This window comes from Amphiprion ocellaris, chromosome 1 (genome assembly GCF_022539595.1).
Source record: "Amphiprion ocellaris isolate individual 3 ecotype Okinawa chromosome 1, ASM2253959v1, whole genome shotgun sequence".
Lineage (NCBI taxonomy): Eukaryota > Metazoa > Chordata > Actinopteri > Pomacentridae > Amphiprion > Amphiprion ocellaris.
This window is the reverse complement of record NC_072766.1, coordinates 42,346,242-42,372,482: the sequence shown is the minus strand read 5'-3', so window position 1 is coordinate 42,372,482 and position 26,241 is coordinate 42,346,242. Positions and strand designations below refer to the sequence as shown.

Below are 26,241 nucleotides of genomic sequence, written 5' to 3'. Positions count from 1 at the left end.
TATCCAACTTGCCTAATTTGCAACTTTTTCCTCTTCACCAAAATGAAATTGAAGTTGAGAGGTTTAGTTTAGGAAATTCAGCTCATCAAAAATGGAGTTACAATTCCAGGGAGTGATATGAGTGTTACAGGAGCACTGGAAGCAGAGCAGCACTGCACAAGTAAACTACTTCAACAGAGCCATGGAACCTAATGCAAACCAGGTTTTTGATTTTCATAAACAAAGACTCTAAACTTCTTCATCTCAGGGAAAACGCTGAGCACAAAGAAATGTGGCATGATGGTGCGCTGATTCACTGTGTGTCCGGTCAAAAGGTTTTTTGGCCACAACAACCTCATGTACACTATTTGCCTAATTTGCAACCATTTCCTCTTCCTCAAAATGAAATCCAGGTTTAAATGTTTTGCTTAGCAGATCATCACAAATGGACCTGACATGTCTACAGAGCTGCACTTTCAGGGAGTCTTGTGGGAGCACTGGGAGCAGAGCATCACTGCACAAGTTCAAATCAGGTAAAATTTTTGATATGAGGTCATATTCGCTGAGATTTCCACCATAATTTCTACTGATTTTCTTCTTTTTAGATATTTTTTTGCTTCTATTTGTTACTAAAATAGATAATTTGATACACTGGTTCATGGATAAAGTTGTGGTGTCACCTTGTAGCGCTGAGATAACAGTCAGGACGTGCAGATCATCAGAGTTGCCTTGACCCAGTCGACCATAACTTCCTTCTCCACAGGCTAGAACCGTCCCGTTGGGTTGGATCACGAAGGTGCAGTTCTGACCACAGACAACCTGCAGGAGACGATGAAACAGTAAACATAAGCAGGAAATAAAGAGCTACAGATTCCGAAAGTAAGCAAGAGTCACATTTTATGACTGACGTACTTTAAAACAAGACTATAAGCCGCATCGCTGCCAAAATCTAATCAGTTGGTCTTTGTGTCATTTCTGATCTTCCCTGAAAATTTCCTCTAAATTTGTTAGTCCATTTTTTTTTTTATTTATTTTTTTTTTTTAAAAAGTTATTTTTTTGGCCTTTTTGTCAGCTTTATTAGATAGGCGCAGTGAGAGAGAGACAGGAAACAGGGAAGAAGAGTTGGGGGAAGACATGCAGCAAAGGGCCACGAGCGGGAATCGAACCCGGGCCAGCTGCATCGGGGACCAGCCCCTGTACATGGGTCGCCTGCTTAACCTGTTGAGCTATACGGGCGCCCAGTCCATTTTTGAGTAATGTTGCAAACAGACAGACAGACAGATGAATAAACCAATGCCGATCGTCACATAACTCCACCGCATTGCTTGACAGAGTAAATATATAGAATATGGTTAGTTTGTGTGTTTTCTGGTCACCTGTTGGGCCTGAGAGAAGGATGGGGCTGTGGTCGGTACCAGGATGTTCCTTCCGGCTTCGGCCAGCTGACCATGTCGACCTGCTCCCCACAGAAACACATCACACTTCCCCCCGAGGTGCCAGTCCTGAAAACACAACCAACAGTGGGTTAAAACGGCCGCTATCAGCTCAGAGTGTCAGGAGACTAAACACATTCATTATGAAGTACCTCTGGTCTGGACGTGGCCCAGGACATGATCTGTTCGTCCATCCCAGACGCCCATTTACTGTTGTCCTGCAGAAACAAACCATCATCAGAACCTGGACGGATGTTCATTATTATCAATACAGTACATCCACAAAGTATTCATACCGCTTCACGAAATGTTTCTAGAGCACAAACCAAACCATGAAGTCAAAGGAGTTGTCTGTAGACCTCTGAGACAGGATTGTATCGAGGCCCAGATCTGGGGAAGGGTAGCAAACAGGAACATCCAGAGATGATCAGTCAGAAAATGTTCAGGTCTTTCCAGAAATGTTCAATCAGGTTCAAGTCCAGTGAGAGACCAGACTCATGCTTGACAAAGACCTGCTCTAGAGCGCTCTGGACCTCAGACTGGGGTGAAGGTTCACCTTCCAACAGGACAACAACCCTAAGAACACAGCCAAGATGACCAAGGAATGGCTGTCGGACAAGTCTCTGAATGTACTTGAGTGGCCCAGCCAGAGCCAGGACTTGAACCTGACTGCACATCTCTGGAAAGACCTGAACATTTCAGATCAGGGTCTGACTTATCTAGCCCTAACTTGGACTTGTTACTGACTGAACATCTGTGGAACACTTCCTGATTGAACATTTCTGGAAACACCCAAAGACTTCCCGACTGAACATCTCTGGAAAGACTTGACCATTTCAGGTTAGGGTCAGACTTGTGTAATTTTAACCCAGATTTAAAATCGACTGAAAATCTGTGGAAGACTTGACCATTTGAGGTCTCTCCAGAGATGTTCAATTGGGTTCAAGTCCAGCCAGAGGCTAGACTTGAACTTGACTGAACTCGGATTTCAAGTCCAGGCTCACCCTAACCATGACCTGAAATGTTCAGGTCTTTACAGAGATGTTCAATCGGTTTCTGTCTGATCTCTGTCTGAGTCCGACTGATCTCTGGAAAGACCTGAACATTTCAGGTCAGGGTTAGAATTAGGGTTAGGACTTTCCTAACCCGGGACTTAAAAATCAATTGAACATCTCTGTAAAGACCTAAACATTTATGGACTGAACATCTCTGGAAAGACCTGAAAACAGCTGTTGCACCACCGCTCCCCATTCAACCTCATTGACATTGAGAGGACGTACAAAGAAGAATAGGAGAAACTCCCCAAATCCAGGTGGGCCGAGCTGGTGGCATCAAACCCAAGAAGACTGGAGGCTGTAATTGCTGCCAAAGGTGCCTCAACAAAGTACTGAGTTCATGGTGTGAATACTTATGTACATGTGATACTTGAGTGTTTTATTTTTGTGGGGTAGTGTGTAGAATTTTGAGAAAAAAATGAATTTAATCCCAACAAAACATGGACAAAGTGAAGCGGTACGAATACTCCAGCTCCAGCAGCTCCTCACCATCAGCAGAACCATCTCGTCTTTGGGCACCGGCTCCAGGTCGGGGACGGAGAAGGACTCGGGGAAGGTGGCGCCTCGGGCCAGAGCCTCAGCCGCCTTCACCGTGGTGGAGAAACAGTCCAGCCAGGACCACTCGCTGGCGCTCCAGACAGCAGTACCAGAGTCCGGAGGGCAGTGGCGGAGGTTCGGTGGTACTGGAGGGCGACACAGCAGCTGGTCCAGGTGGAGGCCGACGGCCAGGGAGGCCAGACACTGCATGTAGGGGCTGTGGACCAGCTGCTCTCCACAGACCACATGAGGCTGGAAGGAAAGGTGACAACCATGAAGACCAATACTGATCAATACTAATAATCTGTGACCAATACTGTTGGGTTTTATTGTGGAAGAATGAACCAGGCTGTTGTCTTTACCGACCACCTCAGAATCTTCTGGTTCTGTATCTATAGTGACTTTATTTAATGAGCAAAGTTTTACCTTCATACTCGGAATATTTCTAGTTTCAGGCCCTTGAAGTACAAATGCCAAAATTCCATAGTTTTTATTCACATTTGTGCCTTTTTGTGGTAATTTCAGCCTCTTTTGGTTTGATTTTGTGTTTTTTTGTGCCAACATTCATGTGGAACATGAAACTTTTCTGTACCTTCTCATAGGCGTACTGCTCCTGCAGCATCACCGGCAGCCTCTCCAGGAACGCCCTCATGCAGGGCGCCATGTTGAGGCCGACCACGCCTTGCTTCTTCAGCGCCGTGCGGCACGTCGCCAACACATGGTTGGACGCCATGAAATCCTTGGAGCAGTTCACCACCAGCACATCCTGGAAACCAGAACCACAGGCGTGAAGCAGACGGAGGATAAACAGAGCTTCTAGGTGGACAGTCAGGTCTTTACCTTGGACCTGTTGGAGCAGACGGCGACGCCCACATCTGGGATCCAGACGATGTTCTGGATGGCGCCGGATCCGGCCACGACGGTCTGCAGCACCGAGCCGTCCTGGACAACGTTAACACACATTTATAGACGTTAGAGCAGCGACAAGGCATTCAGCGAATCTGTAAACAGCAGCTACATGTGATGTCTGTAATAGTTGGCCAGCTTCAGTCTTTGACGTAATTCTGCTTCTTTTGTGTTGATTTTGTGTCTTTATGTGAAATTTTCACCTCTTATTGTATTTTTTGTCCATTTTGAAGTGATTTTGCATCTTTTTGTGAAATTTTACATCTTTTCATGTTGATTTTGTGTCTTTATGTGAAATTTCACCTCTTTTTATGGTAATTTTTTTTCATTCTGTGATTTTGTATCTTTTCGTGCTGATTTTGTCTTTCTGTGACAATTTCACCTCTGTAGTGATTTTGCATGTTTTTATTACGACATAAATCCACATAAATACTGCAGTTATGTTAGGAACCATTAAAGATAAAACCATTAAAGAAAAAAAATGCATTAAATGAACCTGTATTACAACTTAAACCTGCCGTACCAGTCAAAGGTTTGGAGACGTTGACTTCTTCAAGAGTTTTTCTTTATTTTTCTTAAAAAGGTGAGTTTTTTTTCTTTATTTCTTGGATTATTCCGTCGTAAATCACCAGGTTCCTTCTGCTCGACTGTCTCTGATTTGATTGAATCTTTTTTTAAATCATAAACTCTGAATATTTTAGATCAAATATATCAAATACTTCCTGAGATATTCCCTTTTAAAATCACTCATCGATCCACTTCCAGCATGTTATTTTATCACATTAAATCTAAGGTTGTTTGAACAATATCTGAAGAACTATTAAAGATAAAAACCTGAAATGTTTTCTATTTCTCATCATGTCATTGATTTATAAACTGTAATATTGGAAAAATGACCTCTGATTATGGGTGAGTTGAAATATGAAAAGAAACTGAAGTTGTAGAATTTTTTGAAACTGTTTTTGATCGACCATCTCTGATTATTTCATGAAATATGGATATTTTTGAAAGTCTAGCTTTATACATCAATTTTTTTTCCAAGATGGACCTTTTTTCTGCAGGTTTTTTTTTCTAGTTTAAATATGAAAAACTGTCATGGAAAGTCACATTCTTGGGTCTGAAAATGAAATATATTACAAACATTTGTGGCAATTTTAGGCCATTGTGGTGACTTAGCATCTTTCTATGGTAATTTTGCATCATTTTGTGCTGTTTTTGTCTTTTTGTGTAAATTTCACCTAATTTTTGGTGATTTTGCATCTTCTTTAATGGCAAATTCGAGTCTTTGAGGTAATTCTGCCTCTTTCGTGTTAATTTTGTGTCTTTTTGTGACAATTTCACCTCTTTTTATGTTGATTTTAGCCCATTTTATAATGATTTAGCATCATTTTTAACAACAACATGTGAGGAGCTGTTAAAGTCTGGAAGTTTCTCACCTTCAGAGACCAGATGTTCATGAGTCCTCCGACGCCTCCGGACACCAGAGCTAAACCGTCTGGGCTGAAGGCCAGCGTCCGGACCGGAGTGATGTGACCCTTCAGCTGGAAAACACAAGTTGCTCCGCCGTCGGACCACCGGGAAGACTGGAAATAAATCACAGAAGATCAAGATTTCTTTGTCATTTCTTTGCATCTGTGGACATGAAAAATGAAGTATTGTAAGAGTATAAAAATAAGAATAAAAATTTAACTAAATAGAGGATAAAACTGTAAATTAAGGCTAAAATGCAAAAAAGAAAAACAAAGAAAAAAAATGTTAAAGCACATAAAAATAAAATCTAAAATCACCGTTAGTTTGTGCTTGGCCTCGCTCTCCCACCAGCCCTCCGAATCTGAACAGGAGGATTCCGCGAAGTTGTTGATCTCCTGAGGAACCGTCCAGACAGAGACGAGTCCGTTCTGGCAGCATCTGGAAAAAACACAGAGACTCTTTAAAACAACAGAAAACCTGAGGAAACGCTAGAATCTCTGGAGAATATACAGTAATCATGATATATTCGGGATTATTTGGGTTAAAAACAAGACAAAAGTGACAAAAAAATAAACAAAAATAATCAATTAGTCATCTTTGTAAATGTATAATACAGAAAAAAGATCAATAAAATCTTTGAGATCTTTGATAATCAATAATCGGTAAAAGATGCCCAATGTCAGCTGTTACAAGTGTTTCAGCTTCATTATTTAAGAGTTTAACTCTCAAAGAGGCAGAAAATCTGCCTCTTTGAGAATTAAACTCTTAAATAATGAAGCTGAAAACTTACAATATGTACACACAAAATCTTTAAGACACATTTTTTCTTTTAAATAACAGCAAATATCTGTAAAATTTTGCTTTTGTGTCTGTTTTTCTGCTGTTTTGTCTTTTTTTTCTGTTGTTTTGTGTGTTTTATTGTTGTTTTGTGTCTGTTTTTATTTCAAATTTGTTTCATTTTCTGCCTTTTTTTTACAGTGTAACTAATAAATAATAAAACTGGAAAACATGTAAGTTTAATATGTTTTTAAAAATTCCCATTTTTTAGATCTTCAATATTCATATTTTTTCTTTTAAATAACAGCAAACATCTATAAAATGCTGCTGTTAATTTTGGATGATTGAAATACAGTATAAAATAATAACAATGTAATTTATTGTCAAATGTTGTAAAAGAACAAATTAATATTAGGAAAAAGAATTTTATATGGATGTTTTTAAAAGTTTTGGCTGCTTTTTTGGGTAAATTATTGCTTTTTTTCTGGGATTTTACTGTTTATTATTATTATTATTATTATTATTATTATTATTATTATTATCTGTAATTTAACAAAAGGGGGAAATTTTTAAATAACAGTTAAGAAATTATTGGCCATTCTTTATTAAAATAACAGTAAATATATTTTAAAACATGAATATTAATTTATCTTGTGTCTCATTAAGACGTACAGAAACCTGCAGCTTCTGTCTCCCCCTTCTGGCAGTGGCAGGTATTACACTGTTAAACACTTTCCTGTTAATCTTTTCTGTCTGCAGATTATCTGATCTATTTGTCCAAATATTATAGATTATAAATCAGTGACATGATGAGAAATAGCAGAAAATTTCAGGGTTTTATCTTTAATAGTTCCTCAGATGTTGTTGTTCAAACAGACTCACTTAAATATGAGAAAAGACCTGCTGAATGTGGGTCGAAGGGGGAAATTCTAAAAACATTATCTCAGAAAGCGTTTGATAAATTGAGCTAAAATTTCACAAATATCTTCGTATCTATAAAATATGATAAGTTCAAAATAAATCAGAGATGGTAGAGCAGAAAGAATTTGATGATTTAAGATGGAATAACCCAATAAATAAATTTTTAAAAATTAAATTTGTAGGGGCTGCACAGTGGTCTAGTGGTTAGCACTTTCACCTTGCAGCTAGAAGGTCCCTGGTTCGCGTCCCGGCTTTCCCGGGATCTTTCTGCATGGAGTTTGCATGTTCTCCCTGTGCATGCGTGGGTTTTCTCCGGGTACTCCGGCTTCCTCCCACAGTCCAAAAATATGCTGAGGTTAATTGATCATTCTAAATTGCCCGTAGGTGTGAATGTGAGAGTGATTGTTTGTCTCTGTATGTAGCCCTGTGACAGACTGGTGACCTGTCTAGGGTGTCCCCTGCCTTCACCTGAGTCAGCTGGGATAGACTCCAGCCCCCCCCATGACCCTAGTGAGGATTAAGTGGTGTATAGATAATGGATGGATGAAAATTACATTTTTATAACAAAAATAGAGAAACCCCTGAGTAAGCTGACATCTCCAAACGTTTAACTTGTAATAAAGGTTCATCTAATGGATTTTTTTCTGCTATACTTCTATTTTTAATAGTTCCTCAGATGTTGTTTAAACAGAATCAAATTTAGAGAGAAAAACCTGCTGAAAGTGTTTTTAATCTAAAACTGCTGTAAATATTCATCACTTGCATAAGAAAAAGACTGTTCTTTGGTGGAAAATGTGAAGAAAAACAGAAATGAATTCTCCTGAAACTGTGACAGCACCAAACCCAGTTAATATTCAGGTTTACGTACACGGCCAGCATGCTGAGGGGCTTCGGGCCTCGACCAATCAAACTGGACCAGGCAACTCCATTAACCAATGATGGGTGTCTGAGGCTCTGGAGGCAGCGCCAACCAGAACCAGAGTCCGGACTGGCCCAGAGCTTCACCGTCTCCTCTTTGGCACAAGTCAGCAGAATCTGACCAGAAGGACTCCAGCGCATACTGGAGATGGACTCCTGGAGGAACAGAATTAATTAGACGGAGGTTCTAGAACAAACAGATGGACTCCTGAAGGAACAGGAACAGGTAGAGGGACGTTCTGGACCAAACAGATGGACTCCTGAAGGAACAGGAACAGTTAGAGGGAGGTTCTAGAACAAACAGATGGACTCCTGAAGGAACAGGAACAGGTAGAGGGACGTTCTGGACCAAATAGATGGACTCCTGAAGGAACAGGAACAGGTAGAGGGACGTTCTGGACCAAATAGATGGACTCCTGGAGGAACAGGAACAGTTAGAGGGAGGTTCTAGAACAAACAGATGGACTCCTGAAGGAACAGGAACAGGTAGAGGGACGTTCTGGACCAAATAGATGGACTCCTGGAGGAACAGGAACAGGTAGAGGGACGTTCTAGAACAAACAGATGGACTCCTGGAGGAACAGGAACAGTTAGAGGGAGGTTCTAGAACTAATAGATGGACTCCTGGAGGAACAGGAACAGTTAGAGGGAGGTTCTAGAACTAATAGATGGACTCCTGGAAGAACAGGAACAGTTAGAGGGAGGTTCTAGAACTAATAGATGGACTCCTGGAAGAACAGGAACAGTTGGAAGGAGGTTCTAGAACAAATAGATGGACTCCTGGAGGAACAGGAACAGTTAGAGGGAGGTTCTAGAACAAATAGATGGACTCCTGGAGGAACAGGAACAGTTAGAGGGAGGTTCTAGAACTAATAGATGGACTCCTGGAGGAACAGGAACAGTTAGAGGGAGGTTCCAGAACAAATAGATGGACTCCTGGAGGAACAGGAACAGTTAGAGGGAGGTTCTAGAACTAATAGATGGACTCCTGGAAGAACAGGAACAGTTGGAAGGAGGTTCTAGAACAAATAGATGGACTCCTGGAGGAACAGGAACAGTTAGAGGGAGGTTCTAGAACAAATAGATGGACTCCTGGAGGAACAGGAACAGTTAGAGGGAGGTTCTGGAACAAATAGATGGACTCCTGGAGGAACAGGTAGAGGGACGTTCTAGAACAAACAGATGGACTCCTGGAGGGACAGGAACAGTTAGAGGGAGGTTCTAGAACTAATAGATGGACTCCTGGAGGAACAGGAACAGTTAGAGGGAGGTTCTGGAACAAATAGATGGACTCCTGGAGGAACAGGAACAGGTAGAGGGACGTTCTAGAACTAATAGATGGACTCCTGGAAGAACAGGAACAGTTAGAGGGAGGTTCTAGAACTAATAGATGGACTCCTGGAAGAACAGGAACAGTTAGAGGGAGGTTCTAGAACAAATAGATGGACTCCTGGAGGAACAGGAACAGTTAGAGGGAGGTTCTAGAACTAATAGATGGACTCCTGGAAGAACAGGAACAGTTGGAAGGAGGTTCTAGAACAAATAGATGGACTCCTGGAGGAACAGTCAGAGGGAGGTTCTAGAACAAATAGATGGACTCCTGGAGGAACAGGGAAGGTTAGAGGGAGGTTCTACAACAATATAAAGACAAACAGACTGAACTGGAGAAATAAATTAACAGATGATGTGTTTCACCATGATCTGAACATTTTCCACTTGTTTTCCATTTTCAAGTACCAATAATTATTCATTATAGTCACTTTGGACAATTTTTAATCATTTTAGACAAAATTCAAGTCATTTTGGGGACATTATCAGTAATTTTGAGTCGTTTAGACAATTTTACCTCATATTTAGACTAATTTTGGACATTTTGTAGTCATTTTTGGAAAATTTTCAGTCATTCTGAACAGATTTCAAGTCGAAATATCTAAAAACTGAAACCTTGTCTGATCATAGTTGAAACACATCAGATTCTACTGATGTTAGAGCCTCTAAAGTTGGTGAAATGTGGACCAAAGACTGTATTTTAGTAGAAATATGGATCCATCCATAGCTATACACTTACAGGAATTTTATGGAGATACAATAGCACCAACAGTAAATTCTGCCTTTTTTTCCCCCATTTTCAAGAACCAGTAGTTAAAAAATGTGCCCTCTGCTGGATCCATTCCATCATTCTGATCTACTATAAACTATTCTGTCTGTTCTCAGCACATTTCATCCAAGGAAATAAGACAAATATACAAAAACAACAACAAAAAACATCAAAAAACACAATTAAAAACAGTAAGCATTTAATCACAATAACGAACGCAGTGCTAGAACTGAAAAAACATCATTAAAACATCAACAACAATGACGATTTTAGCCTCTTGCACTTAAACATGATCGACTACAGTGTTTATGATTAAAATACAGAAAACTGTCATATTTTTTAAAAGGAGACACGGTTTAAAGTTGGCAAATCTGACATTAAAACATGAGATTTTACCATTTTCTAACTAGTTTTTGGCGAACTGAAGTGATACCAGCAGCGTTTACTGTTGCCTGCATGTGAGGCGTTTGAGGAACATCTGTAAATCGTAGTTTCTACAACTATAATAATAATATAAGCAGGTGAGGAGTTTAGCCGATGGCAGACAACATTTAGGAGAAGATTAGAGACGGAATTAATAGATTTTCTGATTAGAATACTGTATTTTGCAAATATAAAGTCTAAAATTTACTGCAAATCTTTAGATCAATGCAAAGCAAGAAGATGCAAAGACAATTACTAATCCGTTTTAAAGTGGATTAATAGAATATTAGTAGTTGATGTACCAAAATAACTGTGGAGGAAACCAAGTGGGAAGTTTATTCTGATCATATATTGTGTTTTTGCTGCAGATTAACTGGTTCTGAGGTTCTGCTTCACCTTGTGAGCGTCAATCACCACAATGGCTCCTTTCTCCAGCGGCTCTTTGGATCCGATCAGCAGTTTTCCGTCAGCGTAGCCGACAGCGAAGGGTTTGTCCTCGCTGTACCAGGTGATGTGCATCACGGCCACTAAGACCAGACGGATTCCTTCATTATTACTTCCTATTATTAGATAAACTCACGTCAGCCGCAGGATCAGATCTTCCTTCCTACCGTCCTTCCGGTAGCAGTGCTCCAGCTCAGTGCGGTGAAACGTGGACGAGTCCAGAACCTCGATGAGGCCCAGAGTTCCATCCATTCGACCCACCAGCAGCATGTCTTTGGGTTCTCCACACCACAGCGACTCGGCTTCCTCCTCAGGCCACGCCAGCGCCGACACCCAGTGAGGCTGGACGTCCAGGAGGCCTTTACCTCCTGAGAGAGGAGAACAAGTCTGAGGGTCTACTACAGGATGGAGGGTTAATCATGGACTGGTGGAGGAACATGGAGGTTAAATCAAAGATTGGTGGAGGAACATGGAGGTTTAATCATGGACTGGTGGAGGAACATGGAGGTTTAGTCATGGATTGGTGGAGGAACATAGAGGTTTACTCAAAGATTGGTGGAGGAACATGGAGGTTTAATCATGGATTGGTGGAGGAACATGGAGGTTTAGTCATGGACTGGTGGAGGAACATGGAGGTTTAGTCATGGATTGGTGGAGGAACATAGAGGTTTACTCAAAGATTGGTGGAGGAACATGGAGGTTTAATCATGGATTGGTGGAGGAACATGGAGGTTTAGTCATGGACTGGTGGAGGAACATGGAGGTTTAATCAAAGATTGGTGGAGGAACATGGAGGTTTAATCATGGACTGGTGGAGGAACATGGAGGTTTAATCAAACATTGGTGGAGGAACATGAAGGTTTAATCATGGACTGGTGGAGGAACATGGAGGTTTGCTGTTTAGAACCAGACATGGAACCAGACAGAAGGACATCCTGCAGAGAACCGATGGTTGGATCTAGTCCAGTCCTGAGGTTCAGCTATTTCTAATGGGAGCTATGAAACCTTCACGTCTTCTTCTTCACAGTCTGTGGCCCACCCAGTCTGGTAAAGAAGTGGATCATTAACTTAACAAAATGAAACAGAAGGAAAACACTGAATGTTTTACCGTTAACTTGCCAGATGTTGACCATCTTCTCCATAGCTGAAGCCAGGTATCTCCCAGTGACGCTCCAGGCCAGAGGAGACAGACATGGATCACTGGGAGAACCCAGACCAGACATTCCCTCCTCTGAAGATCCGTCACTGAGGAAACAAAACACAGAACGTTTATTTATTCATCTGAAAACACAACATCTGATGTCTGACCACTTTAGGAAGCTGTTATGGTAAACTACTGGTTCAATATCTCCAGAAATAGAACTCCCAGTCAGAATCAGCCTCAGATGCTAGTAAATTTCCACATAAAGGCAACATGAAGCAGTCTGTAACTCTGCACATCCACCACCAACATCTAGACCTCTATGAACACCAACATCTAGACCTCTATGAACACCAACATGTAGACCTCTATTAACACCAGCATCTAGACCTCTATGAACACCAGCATCTAGACCTCTATGAACACCAACATCTAGACCTCTATGAACACCAACATGTAGACCTCTATTAACACCAGCATCTAGACCTCTATGAACACCAGCATCTAGACCTCTATGAACACCAACATCTAGACCTCTATGAACACCAACATCTAGACCTCTATGAACACCAACATCTAGACCTCTATGAACACCAACATGTAGACCTCTATTAACACCAGCATCTAGACCTCTATGAACACCAGCATCTAGACCTCTATGAACACCAGCATCTAGACCTCTATGAACACCAGCATCTAGACCTCTATGAACAACAACATCTAGACCTCTATGAACAACAACATCTAGACCTCTATGAACAACAACATCTAGACCTCTATGAACACCAACATCTAGACCTCTATGAACACCAACATCTAGACCTCTATGAACACCAGGTTCTGCTTCCTACCAATGAGTCTACATCAACATTTAGTCTAAACATCTAAAAACTGGAACCTTGTCTGGTCAAACTTCAACACATCAGGTTCTACTGATGTTAGAGCCTCAACAGTTGGTGAAATGTTGATCAAAGACTGTATTTTAGTAGAAATATGGATCCATCCATTTATATAAACTTACAGGAACTTTATGGAGACATGATATTAGATACTACTACACTGGTGTGGAGATTTTGGACAATTTTTACACATATTTGGCAAATTTCAAGTCATTTTGGACGGACTTTGAGTCATTTTAGACACATCTTGAGTCACTCTTGACAAATTTGAAGTCATTCTGAGCAATTGATGAGAAATCTGGACAACTTAAGCTCATTATGCACAAATTTTCAGTCATTTTGGGAAATTTTTCTATATTGGGAGAAGTTTAATATAAAAACATCTAAAAACTGGAACCTTGTCTGGTCAGAGTTTAAACACATCAGATTCATGTGCTAACATAACTGCACAAGGGTTTTCTAACCATCAATGAGCCTTTCAACACCATTAGCTAACACAATGTAGCATTAGAACACAGGAGTGATGGTTGCTGGAAATGTTCCTCTGTACTCCTATGGAGATATTCCATTAAAAATCAGCTGTTTCCAGCTAGAATAGTCATTTACCACATTAACAATGTTTACACTGGATTTATCATTCATTTAATGTCATCTTCATTGAAAAAAATGGTTTTCTTTCAAAAATAAGGACATTTCTAAGTGACCCCAGACGTTTGAACGGTAGTGTAACTGCTAAATAAAACATAAATCAGACTCTCACTCCTTATTGAAGATGCAGGTCTGCTGCAGGGTGTACTGGTTCTTGGTGACGTTCCAGACTCGGACCGTCCCGTCGTTGCCGCTGGTCGCTAATAGGCCTTTTTTACTGCACCAGCCGCATGTGATGACCTGAAATAAAACCGCAGTTAGTTGATGATCAAACCGTCTGTGTGTGGATAATAAGACTCCTGACAGAGATAGACCTCCTGACCCTGCTCTGGTGGGCCTCCAGCTTGATGAAGGAACACTTCCGCAGGTCCCCCGCCATGTCAGCGACAGTCTGCGGGCGGCTCTGGTTGTTGTCGCGGTCGTGGGCGGCGAGCGTCCGGACCAGCTGCTGCGCCGCCCACTGACGGTGCTGCGACGACAGCCGCGAGGACAGGCAGCAGGCCGCCAGAGCATTGGCCAGCTCCAGAGGGCCTACAGCGGAGGGATTATGGGAAGGATGGGCATACAAATGCGCAATTAGACCTGCTCAGAACAGGAACACAAGGCGACAAGAACAATCAGTGAGTGAGAGGAGGAATGGCAGTGGAAAAAGAGAAAAAAAAAACACACAAAGAGCACAGAAAAAGCAAAAAGAAGCTGCCCAGACCACACAGAAGGGAGATGAATTATGTAAACACTGTATGAATCTCACAAATACACATTTGATTTACATTTGAGGCACAAAAAAGACATCAGAAAACACCAAGGTGACACCGTAGAGGAACAAGACAGAACAGAAACGCTGCTGTGAATTAAACCTCAAATTAAACATCTGCAAAAGATAAAAGGATGAAATTAGCTCATTTACAGCACAAATAATGAAAAAGAATTCTAAATTTACACAAAAAGATGCAAAAGAAATCCCAAAATGGATGTGAAATCATCACAAAAAGAGGTATATTACCGCAAATATTGTAAATCCCCACAAAAAGATTTTAAAAAAAAAAACTAAAATGGATGTGAAATCATCAAAAGAGGAAAAATCTTCTAAAAATGTTAAATCCATACAAAAAGTTGTAAAAAAGGCCTTGAAATTTGTGAAATCACCACAAAAGAAGGCAAAATTATCTTAAACATTCTAAATCCCCACAAAAAGATGCAAAAAAACCCCTAAAATTATGTGAAATCACCACAAAAACAGGTAAAATTACTACAAAAACTCAAAATCCCCACAAAAAAAAAATAGTAAAATCACCAAAACAATAGGTAAAATCCCCACAAGTACAGAAAAAAAACTCCCAAACTGGACATGAAATCACCACAAAAAGAGGAAAAAACATCTAAAAATGTTACATCCATTAAAAAGTTGCAAAAAAGGACCACAAAATTTGTGAAATTACCACAAAATGAGACAAAATTGTGTAAAATATTCTAAATCCCCACAAAAAGATGAAAAAAACTCAAAACTGCTGGTAATCCATACAAAAAGATGCAAAAAATGACTTAAAATTTGTGAAATCACCACAAAAAATGAAAATACCTTTAAAAAAAAAAAGACTAAAAAACAAAACTGCTGTTAAATCCAAAGAAAAACATGCGAAAAAGACCAAAACTGACATGAAATCACCACAAAAACAGGCAAAATTATGACAAATATTCTAAATCCCCACAAAAACATGCAAAAAAAGACAAAATCGGATGGGAAAATCACCACAAAAAGATGCAAAATTATCAAACAATCTCCACAGAAACCTCCCCAGACAGCACCAGAGGATGATGAATTATGTAAATATTGCATTAATAACAGAAATACAGCTTTGATCTATATTAAAACCAGAAAAAACACATCAGAAAACACCAGTTTGAAACAAGAATCACTGCTGCTTTGAATTAAACCTAAAATGAAACACATTTAAAAGCATGAAATGAGCTCATTTACAGCGTAAATAAAAACAGAAAGATGAGACTCGAGGAAGTGATGATGATTGACTGTGAACCTGCTGCTCCTCCGGTTCTACAAACCTCTTTTCTCCAGGTCCGCCTTGTCGTACGCCGGTCGGAGTCGAGCTCCTTTATCGGCCAGCAGCGCCACCAGCGCCTGGGTCACCACAAAGTTTGGAGACGTCACCAGTTTGTTCTCCTCTGCAACGCCTCGCAGGAAGCTGGGCAGGAACTTCCTCTGGATGGGGTCGTCCACCGTGGTCAGGTTCATCCCGGTGGCTGCAGAGATCAGGTTCTGGAGAGGAAACAGGGAGGATGCTCAGAAATATACCAGAAAATACACTGCCTGTTCAACAAAGAAGTCGCACTCTAGTATTTCATTGGACCACCTTTAGCTCTGAGAACGACAGTCATTCACTATGGCATCGTTTCAATAAGCTTCTGCAATGTCACAGCATTTATTTCTGTCCAGAACTGCATTAATTTTCTGCCAAGATCTTATATTCTCAAAGATTCTCAGTGGGGCTGAGGTCTGGACTCAGTAGAGGACAATCCATCTCATGCTCCCTGATCCACTCATTCTCACTGTGACCCCATGAATCCTGGCATCATCATCTTGGAACATGTCCATGTCATCAGGGAAGAAAAACTCCACTGATGGAAAGACCAGATCATTCAGTATCTTCAGGTAGTCAGCTGACCTCATTCTTTGGGAACATAACGTTGCTGAACCTGACCAACCCCAGATCATAACTCTAACCCCTACAGGCTGGTAGGCACTAGCCATGATGAGGGCATCACTTCATCTGCCTCTCTTCTTACCCTGATGCACCCATCTGCTGGTTTATCTTCAACCCCTCAGGACACTATAACTACTGCCAGGCATGGAGGTGGCAGTATCATTACACTGTCAATTTAACTGGCTCAAGTCTGAGTCAGAAAGAAAACAAATGTAGTGGAACTACATTTCCACTACATTTGTTTTCTTTCTGACTTGGTTCTTTAGATTCTTGATGGGTCTAAGTCAGGACTTTGGGGAGACCAGTCTAGAACCTTCATTCCAGGTGATGGAACCATTTCTTTACCACGTCTGATGTGTGTTTGGGCTCATCGTCTGGTTGAAACATTCAACTGTGTCCAAGATCTACCTTCTGCTCATGGTTTTAGGTTTTCTTGAAGAATGTGGAGGTGATCCTCCTTCTTCATTATTCCATTTACTTTGTGTAAAGCTCCAGCTCCACAGAGCATGATACTGCCATGCTTGGTGGAAGGTTTGGTGTTCTTGGGGTTAAAAAAAAGTCCAAGTCCTGCCTAAGACAGTTTACAACCAGTCCTCAAAATGTCTAAAACCAGGATCAAAATCAAACCTAAATAACTCCTAAAACTGTCCAAGACATTGTAAAACCAACCCTAAACCAGTCCTTAATAGGTCTAAAACCAGGATCAAAATTAAACCTAAACCAGTCCAAAAAGATGTTCAGAACCAGTCAGAATCCAGTTTGAAACCAGTCCTAAAAAAGTCAAAAACCAGCACAAAGTCGGGACCAAAACCAGACTTAAACTACTGCCCCCATCCCTCTGGAACAGGATAAATCTGGACTCATCAGACCACATGACCTACTTCCATTGATCCAGAGTCCAATCTTTATGCTCCATAGCAAACTGAAGCCTTTATTTCTGATTAGCTTCACTGATCAGTGGTTTTCTTAGAGCTACAGCTGTTGAGTCCCAATCCTTTGAGTTCCCTTCATGTGGAAATGTTCTTACATTCACTATTAAACAGCCGTGAGCTCTACTGGTGGTCTCCTACGATCATCTAAGAGTTTGTTCCTGAAGATGATGGTTCTCCACCATCCTTCAGGTTTTAATGATGCGTTGGACGGTTCTTAACCTGATTTTAGTAGTTTCATCTCCTTAGTTGTTTTCTTTGCTTGATGCAGGCCCATAATTTGATGCTTCTGATACAGATTAAGATCCTTTCCATGACCACAGGATATGTCTTCCAACACAGTTGTTTAAGAAATGAGAAGCTCCTCACTGCATCAGCTGGGGTTAAAGAAGTTGTTGCGACTGAAACGTATTCATCACGGCAGTAATTATCCAATGGAAGGCTCTTACCTATTTACTTAGTTAAATCCAGGTGGTGAATGTTTTTTGGACAGGCAGTGTAGGACCGTGTTGTCTACAGGTAGTGAGGGAGGCAACAGGAATTTATTTATTTTTCCTTTTTTTGAAGTCTGTCAGGTACAAAGATGTTCAATGAAGAGCTGGTCTTTAGTCTTTTCTTAAAGACTGACCAGAGTTTGGGAACTCGTTCCACCACCAGGGAACCACAGAGGAGAAGAGTCCAGCTATGGACCGGCCCTGTTGTGGTTGTGGTGGTTGGATCAGGAACCTCTGGTTGGAGAGAGTGTAGACCTGAATGAGAGTTTCGGTAAGAGGAGATGTTTTCATTGGAGTTTAGAATTTTATGAAGCGATCTGAACCACGAGGTGACATGAGGTGTTTCTGGCTGGTTGAAAACCAGACGTTTTGCTGCATTCTGGATCATCTGCAGAGGGTTGACTGTACATGTATGGAGGCCTCCAGTAATGACCTGCAGTAGTGGATGGTGATATTAGAGACCTGGACCAGGAGTTGAGCTGCATGTTCAGACAGGAAGGGTCTGATCTTCCTGATGTTCTACAGGATGAATCCACACAACCAAGCAACAGAAGACATATGAGCCTTGGAGATTAGTTGTCATTGATCACCCAAGCTTCTGTCAGGCTTTGTGGGTTTGAGTTGGGTTGATTCCAGCTGGATGTTGGTTTCTTGTTGAATAGAGGGACTGGCTGGGATGACAAGGAGCTCATTCTGGGAGAGGCTGAGTTGAAGGAGGCGTTCTTTCATCCAGATATCTGCAAGGCATGATGAGACCCATGTGGTCATCTGGGGGGAACTACAGGAAGAGCTGGGTATCATCAGCATAGAGACGGTGTGAGGAACCATGGGAGTGGATTATTGTGTTTATTGAGAAGAGGAGGACCGAGCACTGACCCTTGAGGAACCCCTGTGGATAGGCTGAGAACTTAAGACTCTTCTCCCCTCCAAGACACTCTGAAGAATCTCCTTGACAGGTAGGACATGACCCAGCAGAGGGCTGATCCTGAGATGCTAGATCAGTGAGTTGGAGAGGATTTGCTAGTTAACAGATCTGAAAACTGTCCAGAAGCTCCAGCAGTACTCAGTGATTCTGGTACCGAAAGGAGTCCAGTCTGGTGGAGTGACCCTGTTTAGAAACAGACTGATTCTTCATACAGGATGTTTTTAGAGGAAAGCAGAGACTTGGTTCAAGACAGTTCACTCAGGTATTTTAGACAGGAAGGACAGGAGAGAAAATGACCATACAGACATTAAATCACCAAAAAAAAATTCCAAATCCTCAGAAAAAGATTCAAAATCACCAGAAAAAATTTAAAAATAATTACAAAAAAACCCTAACAAGTAAAATCACCAAATGAGATCAGATTTTTAATTTCCTTTAGTCAGAAACAGACGTAATAAATGAACCATCAGATTTACAGTCTGACATGCTGCAGGTTCTGGTTCTGGTCCTGTTACTAACGGTACCTGAGTGCAGAGCTGCACCAGCAGCTTGGCAGCGTTGGGGCTGTTGGAGGCCAGACATCCCACAGCGGTGCTCAGGTAGGCCAGACAGGAGATGGGTTTGCTGGCCTTGGCGGCTCCTCGGGGCCTCTCTGAGGGACCAGAACCGGAGGCCGGACTGGTGGAGAGTCCAGCTCGACCCGCCGCCGCCAGACACATGAGCCGGACCAGAGTCCTGATGTCGGTCAGACCCAGAGACTCCAGACCTGCTGCCAGGCTGCAGCTGGAACCGCTGGAGGAGGAAACTCTGGTTACTGATCCGGTTTACTAATACATGAATAATGTGCAAAGTAGTATGAAAAAGCCTGTTAAAAATTCAGATTTAAAATGGCTAGAAACGTGTGAAAAGTGACATAATCTTGGCAAAAAGTCTAGAAAAGAAATGTCCGAAATGACTAATTTGTCTAAAATGGTTAAAATCTATTTCTTTTACATTTAATTCTTTAACTAATACAAGAATCTGGTCAACATCAGTGTTTCCTACCTGGCAGACAGGTGTTTCCTACCTACATCCAGGTGTTTCCTGCCTGACAGACAGGTGTTTCCTACCTACATCCAGGTGTTTCCTGCCTGACAGACAGGTGTTTCCTACCTACATCCAGGTGTTTCCTGCCTGACAGACAGGTGTTTCCTACCTACATCCAGGTGCTTCCTACCTACATCCAGGTGTTTCCTACCTGACAGACAGCAGTGACAGCGCTCTCATCACCATGGTTCTGGCCAACAGAACCTGAGCTGCAGCCGTCACCCTCCTCAGCGCCATGACCCGGTCATGAGGGTTCTGGAGGGCGGCGGCCTGCTCACCAAGGGTCACTCTGCTGGAAGAACTCTTATCCACAGACGTCTGGCAGCCTGGAGGAGCAGGGAGGAGGTTAATGCCAGTGGAAGATAAACTACAGGGAGGAGGTTAATATAGACGAAAGATAAACTACAGAGAGGAGGTTAATATCAATGGAAGATAAACTACAGGGAGGAGGTTAATATAGATGAAAGATAAACTACAGGGAGGAGGTTAATGCCAGTGGAAGATAAACTACAGGGAGGAGGTTAATATAGACGAAAGATAAACTACAGAGAGGAGGTTAATGCCAGTGGAAGATAAACTACAGGGAGGAGGTTAATATAGACGAAAGATAAACTACAGGGAGGAGGTTAATGCCAGTGGAAGATAAACTACAGGGAGGAGGTTAATATAGACGAAAGATAAACTACAGAGAGGAGGTTAATGTCAGTGAAAGATAAACTACAGGGAGGAGGTTAATATCAATGGAAGATAAACTACAGGGAGGAGGTTAATATAGATGAAAGATAAACTACAGGGAGGAGGTTAATGCCAGTGGAAGATAAACTACAGGGAGGAGGTTAATATAGATGAAAGATAAACTACAGGGAGGAGGTTAATGCCAGTGGAAGATAAACTACAGGGAGGAGGTTAATATAGACGAAAGATAAACTACAGAGAGGAGGTTAATGTCAGTGAAAGATAAACTACAGGGAGGAGGTTAATATAGATGAAAGATAAACTACAGAGAGGAGGTTAATATCAGCAGAAGATAAACTACAGGGAGGAGGTTAATATCAATGGAAGATAAACTACAGGGAGGATAAAAGCTTAAAAGTGTCTCTGGACCAACTATTAGACTCTGGATCAGACTAATGATGTCAAATCTTCCAGGAGAAAGAAAATAACTCATGTACTGACAGAAAAACCAAATAAACTCATCATGAACTACGTGAAAGACGTTAATTTAACAGAGACTCAAACTGAAGAATAACAGTTTAAGATGTTAAGTCCAGAGATTTGGATCTTTTAGCAGCTTATTGTTCATTCACAGCTTTAAATAACCATTATTATCCTCTGGCACATCTCAGGTTGTTTACAGTCATACTGGGAAACTTTGCACATTCTCCTGTAAATATTCTGAACTTTTCTGCACGCTGAAAGTACTTTTCATGCTTTTACATCTTAAATCTCCATGTTTCTGTTCAGAGTTTCTATGAATCATTCCTATTTTCGTACCAATCTGCAGCAGCGTCTCCTCCATGCTGTTGGTGGCCGTCACCATGGCGATGGAGGCTCCCAGCGGGTCGCTGTCGGGGAACTGGACGGCCTCCGGGACGATCCGACGCTCGTTGAGGCCCAGTGGACCGGCCAGCAGCTCAAACTCCTCCTCACCCGTCAGCTTCTCGTCCTCGTCCACGTCCAGCATGTCCCAGTCCTCTGTAGGGGGAACAGGACGGGTTAGATCCGACCAGAACTCAAAGAAAACACTGAAATAATAACAATAATAATAAATAATCAGCAGGTTTTACCTTCATAGACGCTGTCCTGCTTCCCCAGGAGATCAGGAGCCTGACCTTTATACCTGGACAGGTAGAAATTACAGTGAAACATGAAACCAGCAACACTCAATGTTCAGATACAGAAACTGTGGGTTTAATTTCTCTGAAACTCAAACAGACTTGGTCTTAAAATGATAAAAATCTGATCAATAATTACTTGAAAATTTACCCCAAAAGAGTTTTATGTGCAAAGTTGAATGAAAATGTTTGTAGAGGCTGTAAAAATGTAAATATTCTTATTCAAAATGAGTCAAAATGATTGAAAAATGTGTCTAAAATGACAAAATCATCAAAAAACTGGCTGCCAAAATGGCAAAAAATGACTAAAAATTCATCCAAAACAACTCAGAATTTGTCTAAAACGACTCTTCATAGTTGCCTCAAATGGCAAAACAATGTTCAAAATGACTAAATATTTTCCTAAATGACTAAAAAAGTGTTTACAATTACAAATAATCATCAAAAATTACTCTGAATATGTTTAAAATTACAGAAAATGTCCATTAATATTGTCCCAAATGACCAAAAATCTGTGCAAAAATTATCCAAAATATCTTGAAATCTGTACAAAATGTCTCAAATCACGCTCAGAATGACAGAAAAAAAACACAAAATGATTAAGAATTTGTAAAGAATTACCTGAATGGTCTAAAATGACCTCATTCAAAATGACAAAGAAAACCCACATAATGACTTTAAATTAGCATAAAATGACCAATAAAGATCTAAACCAGGGGTGTCAAACTCATTTTAGTTCAGAGACCACATTCAGCCCAGTTTGATCTCAAGTGGGCCAGACCAGTTTTTACTATATGAGCAAAACGACAGAAGTCAGATGAAAAAAGACAAAAAACCAACAAAAACAAGACAAGAATATTGTGAAAATGAGACACAAAACATCAAAAAAATGAGACAAACGACACGAAATTAAACAAAAAGAGACAAATAATTAGACAAACAAGTTACAAAGCAACAAATAAAATGGATGACAAAAACGAGACCAAAAAAACCACAAAATGTCACGCAAAACAATGAAAAAAGCAAAACACAAAATGACAAAAATAAGACAAAAAACACGAGAGAAAAAAGAAACACAAAACAACAAAAAAATTTGACAAACAACACAAAAAAAACAAAAAGAGACAAAAAATTTGCCAAAAAGTTACAAAGCAACAAAAAAAATGGACCAATGACAAAAACGAGACAAAAAAAACACAAAACGAAAAAAAAGGCACACAAAATGAAGAATAAAACACACAAAATGACAAAAATAAGACAAAAACCACAAGCGAGACGAAAAGGAAACACAAAACGACAAAAATGAGAAACAAAATGACAAAAACATGAGAAGAAAGTCAGACAAAAAAAGGCAAAAAACAACAAAAACAAGACAAAATATTACAAAAACGAGACACAAAAGAACAATGAACAATCTAATATTTTACTTTATGATCAAAAAAACTTGTCATGGTCTAGAAATTATTAAAATTTATAGTTTTACTAATTTACAATCTGCAGTTAATGTCTTCTCTGGAATTTTTACACTTTCAGGGCCGGATTGGACCCTGTGGAGGACCGCTTTTGGCCCACAGGCCTCATGTTGGACACCCCTGTAAACTGTCTGTCTGTCTGCTAGACTGACCTCTCCACCACGGGGACCTTGGCCTTGCTCTTGATGGCCAGGTATTTCTCCCGGCAGCCTCCACACAGCAGGTAGTAAGGGTTCCCGCTGCCGCACTCGCCTCCGAACCAGCCGTCTACGTAGGAGCCGTTGCTACGGTAACCCTGGCGGTTGGCGCTGCGCCCGCATCCCGGGTGGCTCTTCTTCATGTGCTGGTTGAAGTTGGCCACATTGGCTTCACACAGCTCACACACCACCACCTCGTCACGGTCATCGGCCTCACACACATGCTGGAACACACACACATGAACACACACATGAACACACCTGGACACACACATGCAGGTAAACCTAAAGGGACATGGTGTTAATGGAAACCAGGCAGCAGGAAGTCTTTGGGGTTAATCATCTCACACCAGCAGGTTCTCCAACGGCTCTGGAAACTGTTTTATCATCAAATCTGGAAGTTTAAAATGATGTCTGCGATAATTTACATTAATATATTGAATACTTCAAGAGATATTTGTTAGAAAAATCACCCATAGATCCACTTTTAGCAGGTTTATTTCTCATCTTAAAGTTACGGTTGTTTGAACAACGACCAAGATGACTCAGAAATAGTTCAAGATGATTTAGAATATGTACATTTACTCCCCCGTTGAATCGCCACCTTATCTCGGTGAAGGAGTTTGAGTGTCTCTGTGATCCTGGGAGCTATGATTTCCGGGGCATTAGCCCCTGGCAGGGTCTCCCAAGGCAAATTGGTCCTGGGGGAGAGACCAGATTAAGAGCGATTCTAAAAACCTTGATGACAGCAAAGAAAAGGAGAAGCCGCCAGCACGCCTGGGTCAGGGAAACTGGGACTCTCCCCTGGAGCCAGGTCCGGCGGAGGAGCTCACCAGAGAGCGTCTGGTGGCCGAGCCTTGGGGCCCTGTGGGGCACAGCCTGAAGAAGTAACATGGGATCGCTGCCCAGTAGGAGCACCAGGGGCCGGAAATCGGGGTCAGGTGCTATGCCCACCAGGTAGTAGGCAGGAGCGGGCGCCTGGTCGTACCGCCCCCTGGTGGCGTAGACTAGCTCTGGTGGAATGTCACCTCACTGAGGGGGAAGGAACCCGAACTGGCGGAGGTGGAGCGATACCGGCTAGACATAGTTGGGCTCACCTCCATACACAGCAAGGGTTCTGGAACCAGAATCCTTGACAGGGGTTGGACTCTCTCCTTTTATGGAGTTGCCCAGGGTGAGAGGCGCCGGGCAGGTGTGGGGAAACTCAGAAACCCCCGACTGAGCGCTGCTTTGTTGGAGTTCTCCCCGGAGAACGAGAAGGTCGCCTCTCTGAGACTTTGAGTTGCAGAGGGAAAACTCTGACTGTTGTTTGTGCTTATGGACAGAACAGCAGTTTGGAGTACTCGGCCTTCTTGGAGTCTCTGGGTGGTTCCTGGAAGGGGGAGCACCTGGGAACTCCATAGTTCTCCTGGGGAGTCCTGGTGGACTTCAACGTTCACGTGGGCAACGACAGAGAAACCGGGAGGGGGTTGACTGGGAGGAACGGCCTGATCTGAACCCGAGTGGTGTTTTCTTATTGGACTTCTGTGCTAGTCATAGACTGGCCATAACAAACATCATGTTCAAGCATAAGGTGGCTCCAGATTGACTTGACTTGTAGATTTTGAACAATTTTGGAGTCATTTTGGCCTGATGAAAGTGGGTCAACGGGTGATTTTTAAAACAAATATCCCACAAAGTGTTTCATATTTGAGGCTAAACCTTCAGGAGAACCTTAATAAAATATCCAGGTTTAACTCTCTAAAAGTCTGAGGTAAATCAGAGCTGCTGGAGGAGAACCTGCTGCTGTTTCCCTTCATGCCGTTAGATGAGCTGAGCCAGGTGTTGGACAGGTGAGGGTTTCTAAGGTTATCTCAGCGTGCACAGGTGAGGAGATAGAGAGCAGCTGTCGGGCCGAAGCATAAAGTCACACACACCCATGTTGGCCAGTCCAGTACCTCCGGGATCCACATTCCCAGAATGTCGGTGTCGCTGGCCAGGTCCTGTCCGAACATGGCCTCCATGGTCTCCTCGTCCAGGTCCATCTCCAGCTCCTCGTCCAGGTTGAAGTCATACAGAGCTCCGGGGTCCTGCTGCTGCTGGAGGGACGAAACCTCCCGCCGGGACTGGCTGTGGTGGGCCTGGACCGATCGGTACAGCCCAGCTGGGGAGGAGAGGAAACAACAAAGGGTTAAAATGAGTTAAAACGACCGAAATGACTGTAAACTTATTTAAAAATGTACAGAGTGTGCATGAACTTGTAGAGGATGATGAACGAATGAATGAGGACAGCAGGCTCTGGTTTTGATCACTCAGCTGGTTCTGATCAGTCTGAACTGGGCCAGTGTGTGTTTGGTTTCCTCACCAGCTCGGGCCAGCAGAGTGCGAGCAGCCAGATCGAAGCGATGTTTTCTGCCGACAGAACGACCTCTGAGAGGAACTCCACTTGAGGCTGAAGCTGAGTCCTGGTCCAAACCCTCCGGACTGAACAACACAAATAGAACCCGGTTAAAATGAGGGAGGAACCAGGTCAACAACACAAACAGAACCCGTTTTAAACAGTGGAAGAACCAGGTCAACAACACAAACACAACCCAGTTAAATAACGGAAGAACTGAAAGTTTGAAGCATTTTTGATGAATTTCATCTATTTTCTACATTTTTCTAGTCTTTTTGGACCTCTATGGACTTCAAGGACCTGGAATGTTCTAAGTGAGACTAAACTTAAAGACTGGAAGCAGGAAAGGAGAACGTCCTCTGGAGAATGCTCTAGCGTAGACCTACTGACAACTGTCCAGTTGTCGGTAGGTCTACTCTAGAACTTTCTCCAGGGGACGTTCTCCTCTATCTACTTCAAAGACCTGGAACTCTGGAAATATTCACAATATGAAGGCAGAACTCTCATCATCAATAAACTAAAGTTATTTGATTGTTTTTAGACTTTAAATCCTAAC

General features: G+C 41.9%; 1 protein-coding gene across 7 annotated transcripts in view; it reads right to left on the bottom strand.

The window, feature by feature from the left end:
* Positions 1-26,241, bottom strand: part of herc1 (HECT and RLD domain containing E3 ubiquitin protein ligase family member 1) — a 108,714-nt gene that overhangs the window by 18,876 nt on the left and 63,597 nt on the right. For 4 of the 7 annotated variants that reach the window (XM_055006365.1, XM_055006427.1, XM_055006561.1 and 1 more), the window contains 22 exons: positions 25,653-25,771; positions 25,225-25,451; positions 23,264-23,532; positions 21,592-21,644; positions 21,299-21,499; positions 19,956-20,130; positions 19,243-19,510; positions 15,712-15,925; positions 13,973-14,232; positions 13,763-13,890; positions 12,071-12,207; positions 11,130-11,330; positions 10,915-11,045; positions 7,948-8,153; positions 5,699-5,819; positions 5,348-5,494; positions 3,846-3,947; positions 3,598-3,771; positions 2,958-3,257; positions 1,566-1,631; positions 1,357-1,482; positions 660-798 (listed from right to left, as the gene is read on the bottom strand). In XM_055006365.1, coding sequence (XP_054862340.1) covers positions 660-798; positions 1,357-1,482; positions 1,566-1,631; positions 2,958-3,257; positions 3,598-3,771; positions 3,846-3,947; positions 5,348-5,494; positions 5,699-5,819; positions 7,948-8,153; positions 10,915-11,045; positions 11,130-11,330; positions 12,071-12,207; positions 13,763-13,890; positions 13,973-14,232; positions 15,712-15,925; positions 19,243-19,510; positions 19,956-20,130; positions 21,299-21,499; positions 21,592-21,644; positions 23,264-23,532; positions 25,225-25,451; positions 25,653-25,771 — 3,764 coding nt within the window. The remainder of the gene's footprint in view (positions 1-659; positions 799-1,356; positions 1,483-1,565; positions 1,632-2,957; positions 3,258-3,597; positions 3,772-3,845; positions 3,948-5,347; positions 5,495-5,698; positions 5,820-7,947; positions 8,154-10,914; positions 11,046-11,129; positions 11,331-12,070; positions 12,208-13,762; positions 13,891-13,972; positions 14,233-15,711; positions 15,926-19,242; positions 19,511-19,955; positions 20,131-21,298; positions 21,500-21,591; positions 21,645-23,263; positions 23,533-25,224; positions 25,452-25,652; positions 25,772-26,241) is intronic. The other 3 variants (XM_055006530.1, XM_055006602.1, XM_055006395.1) reach the window with 2 other exon arrangements.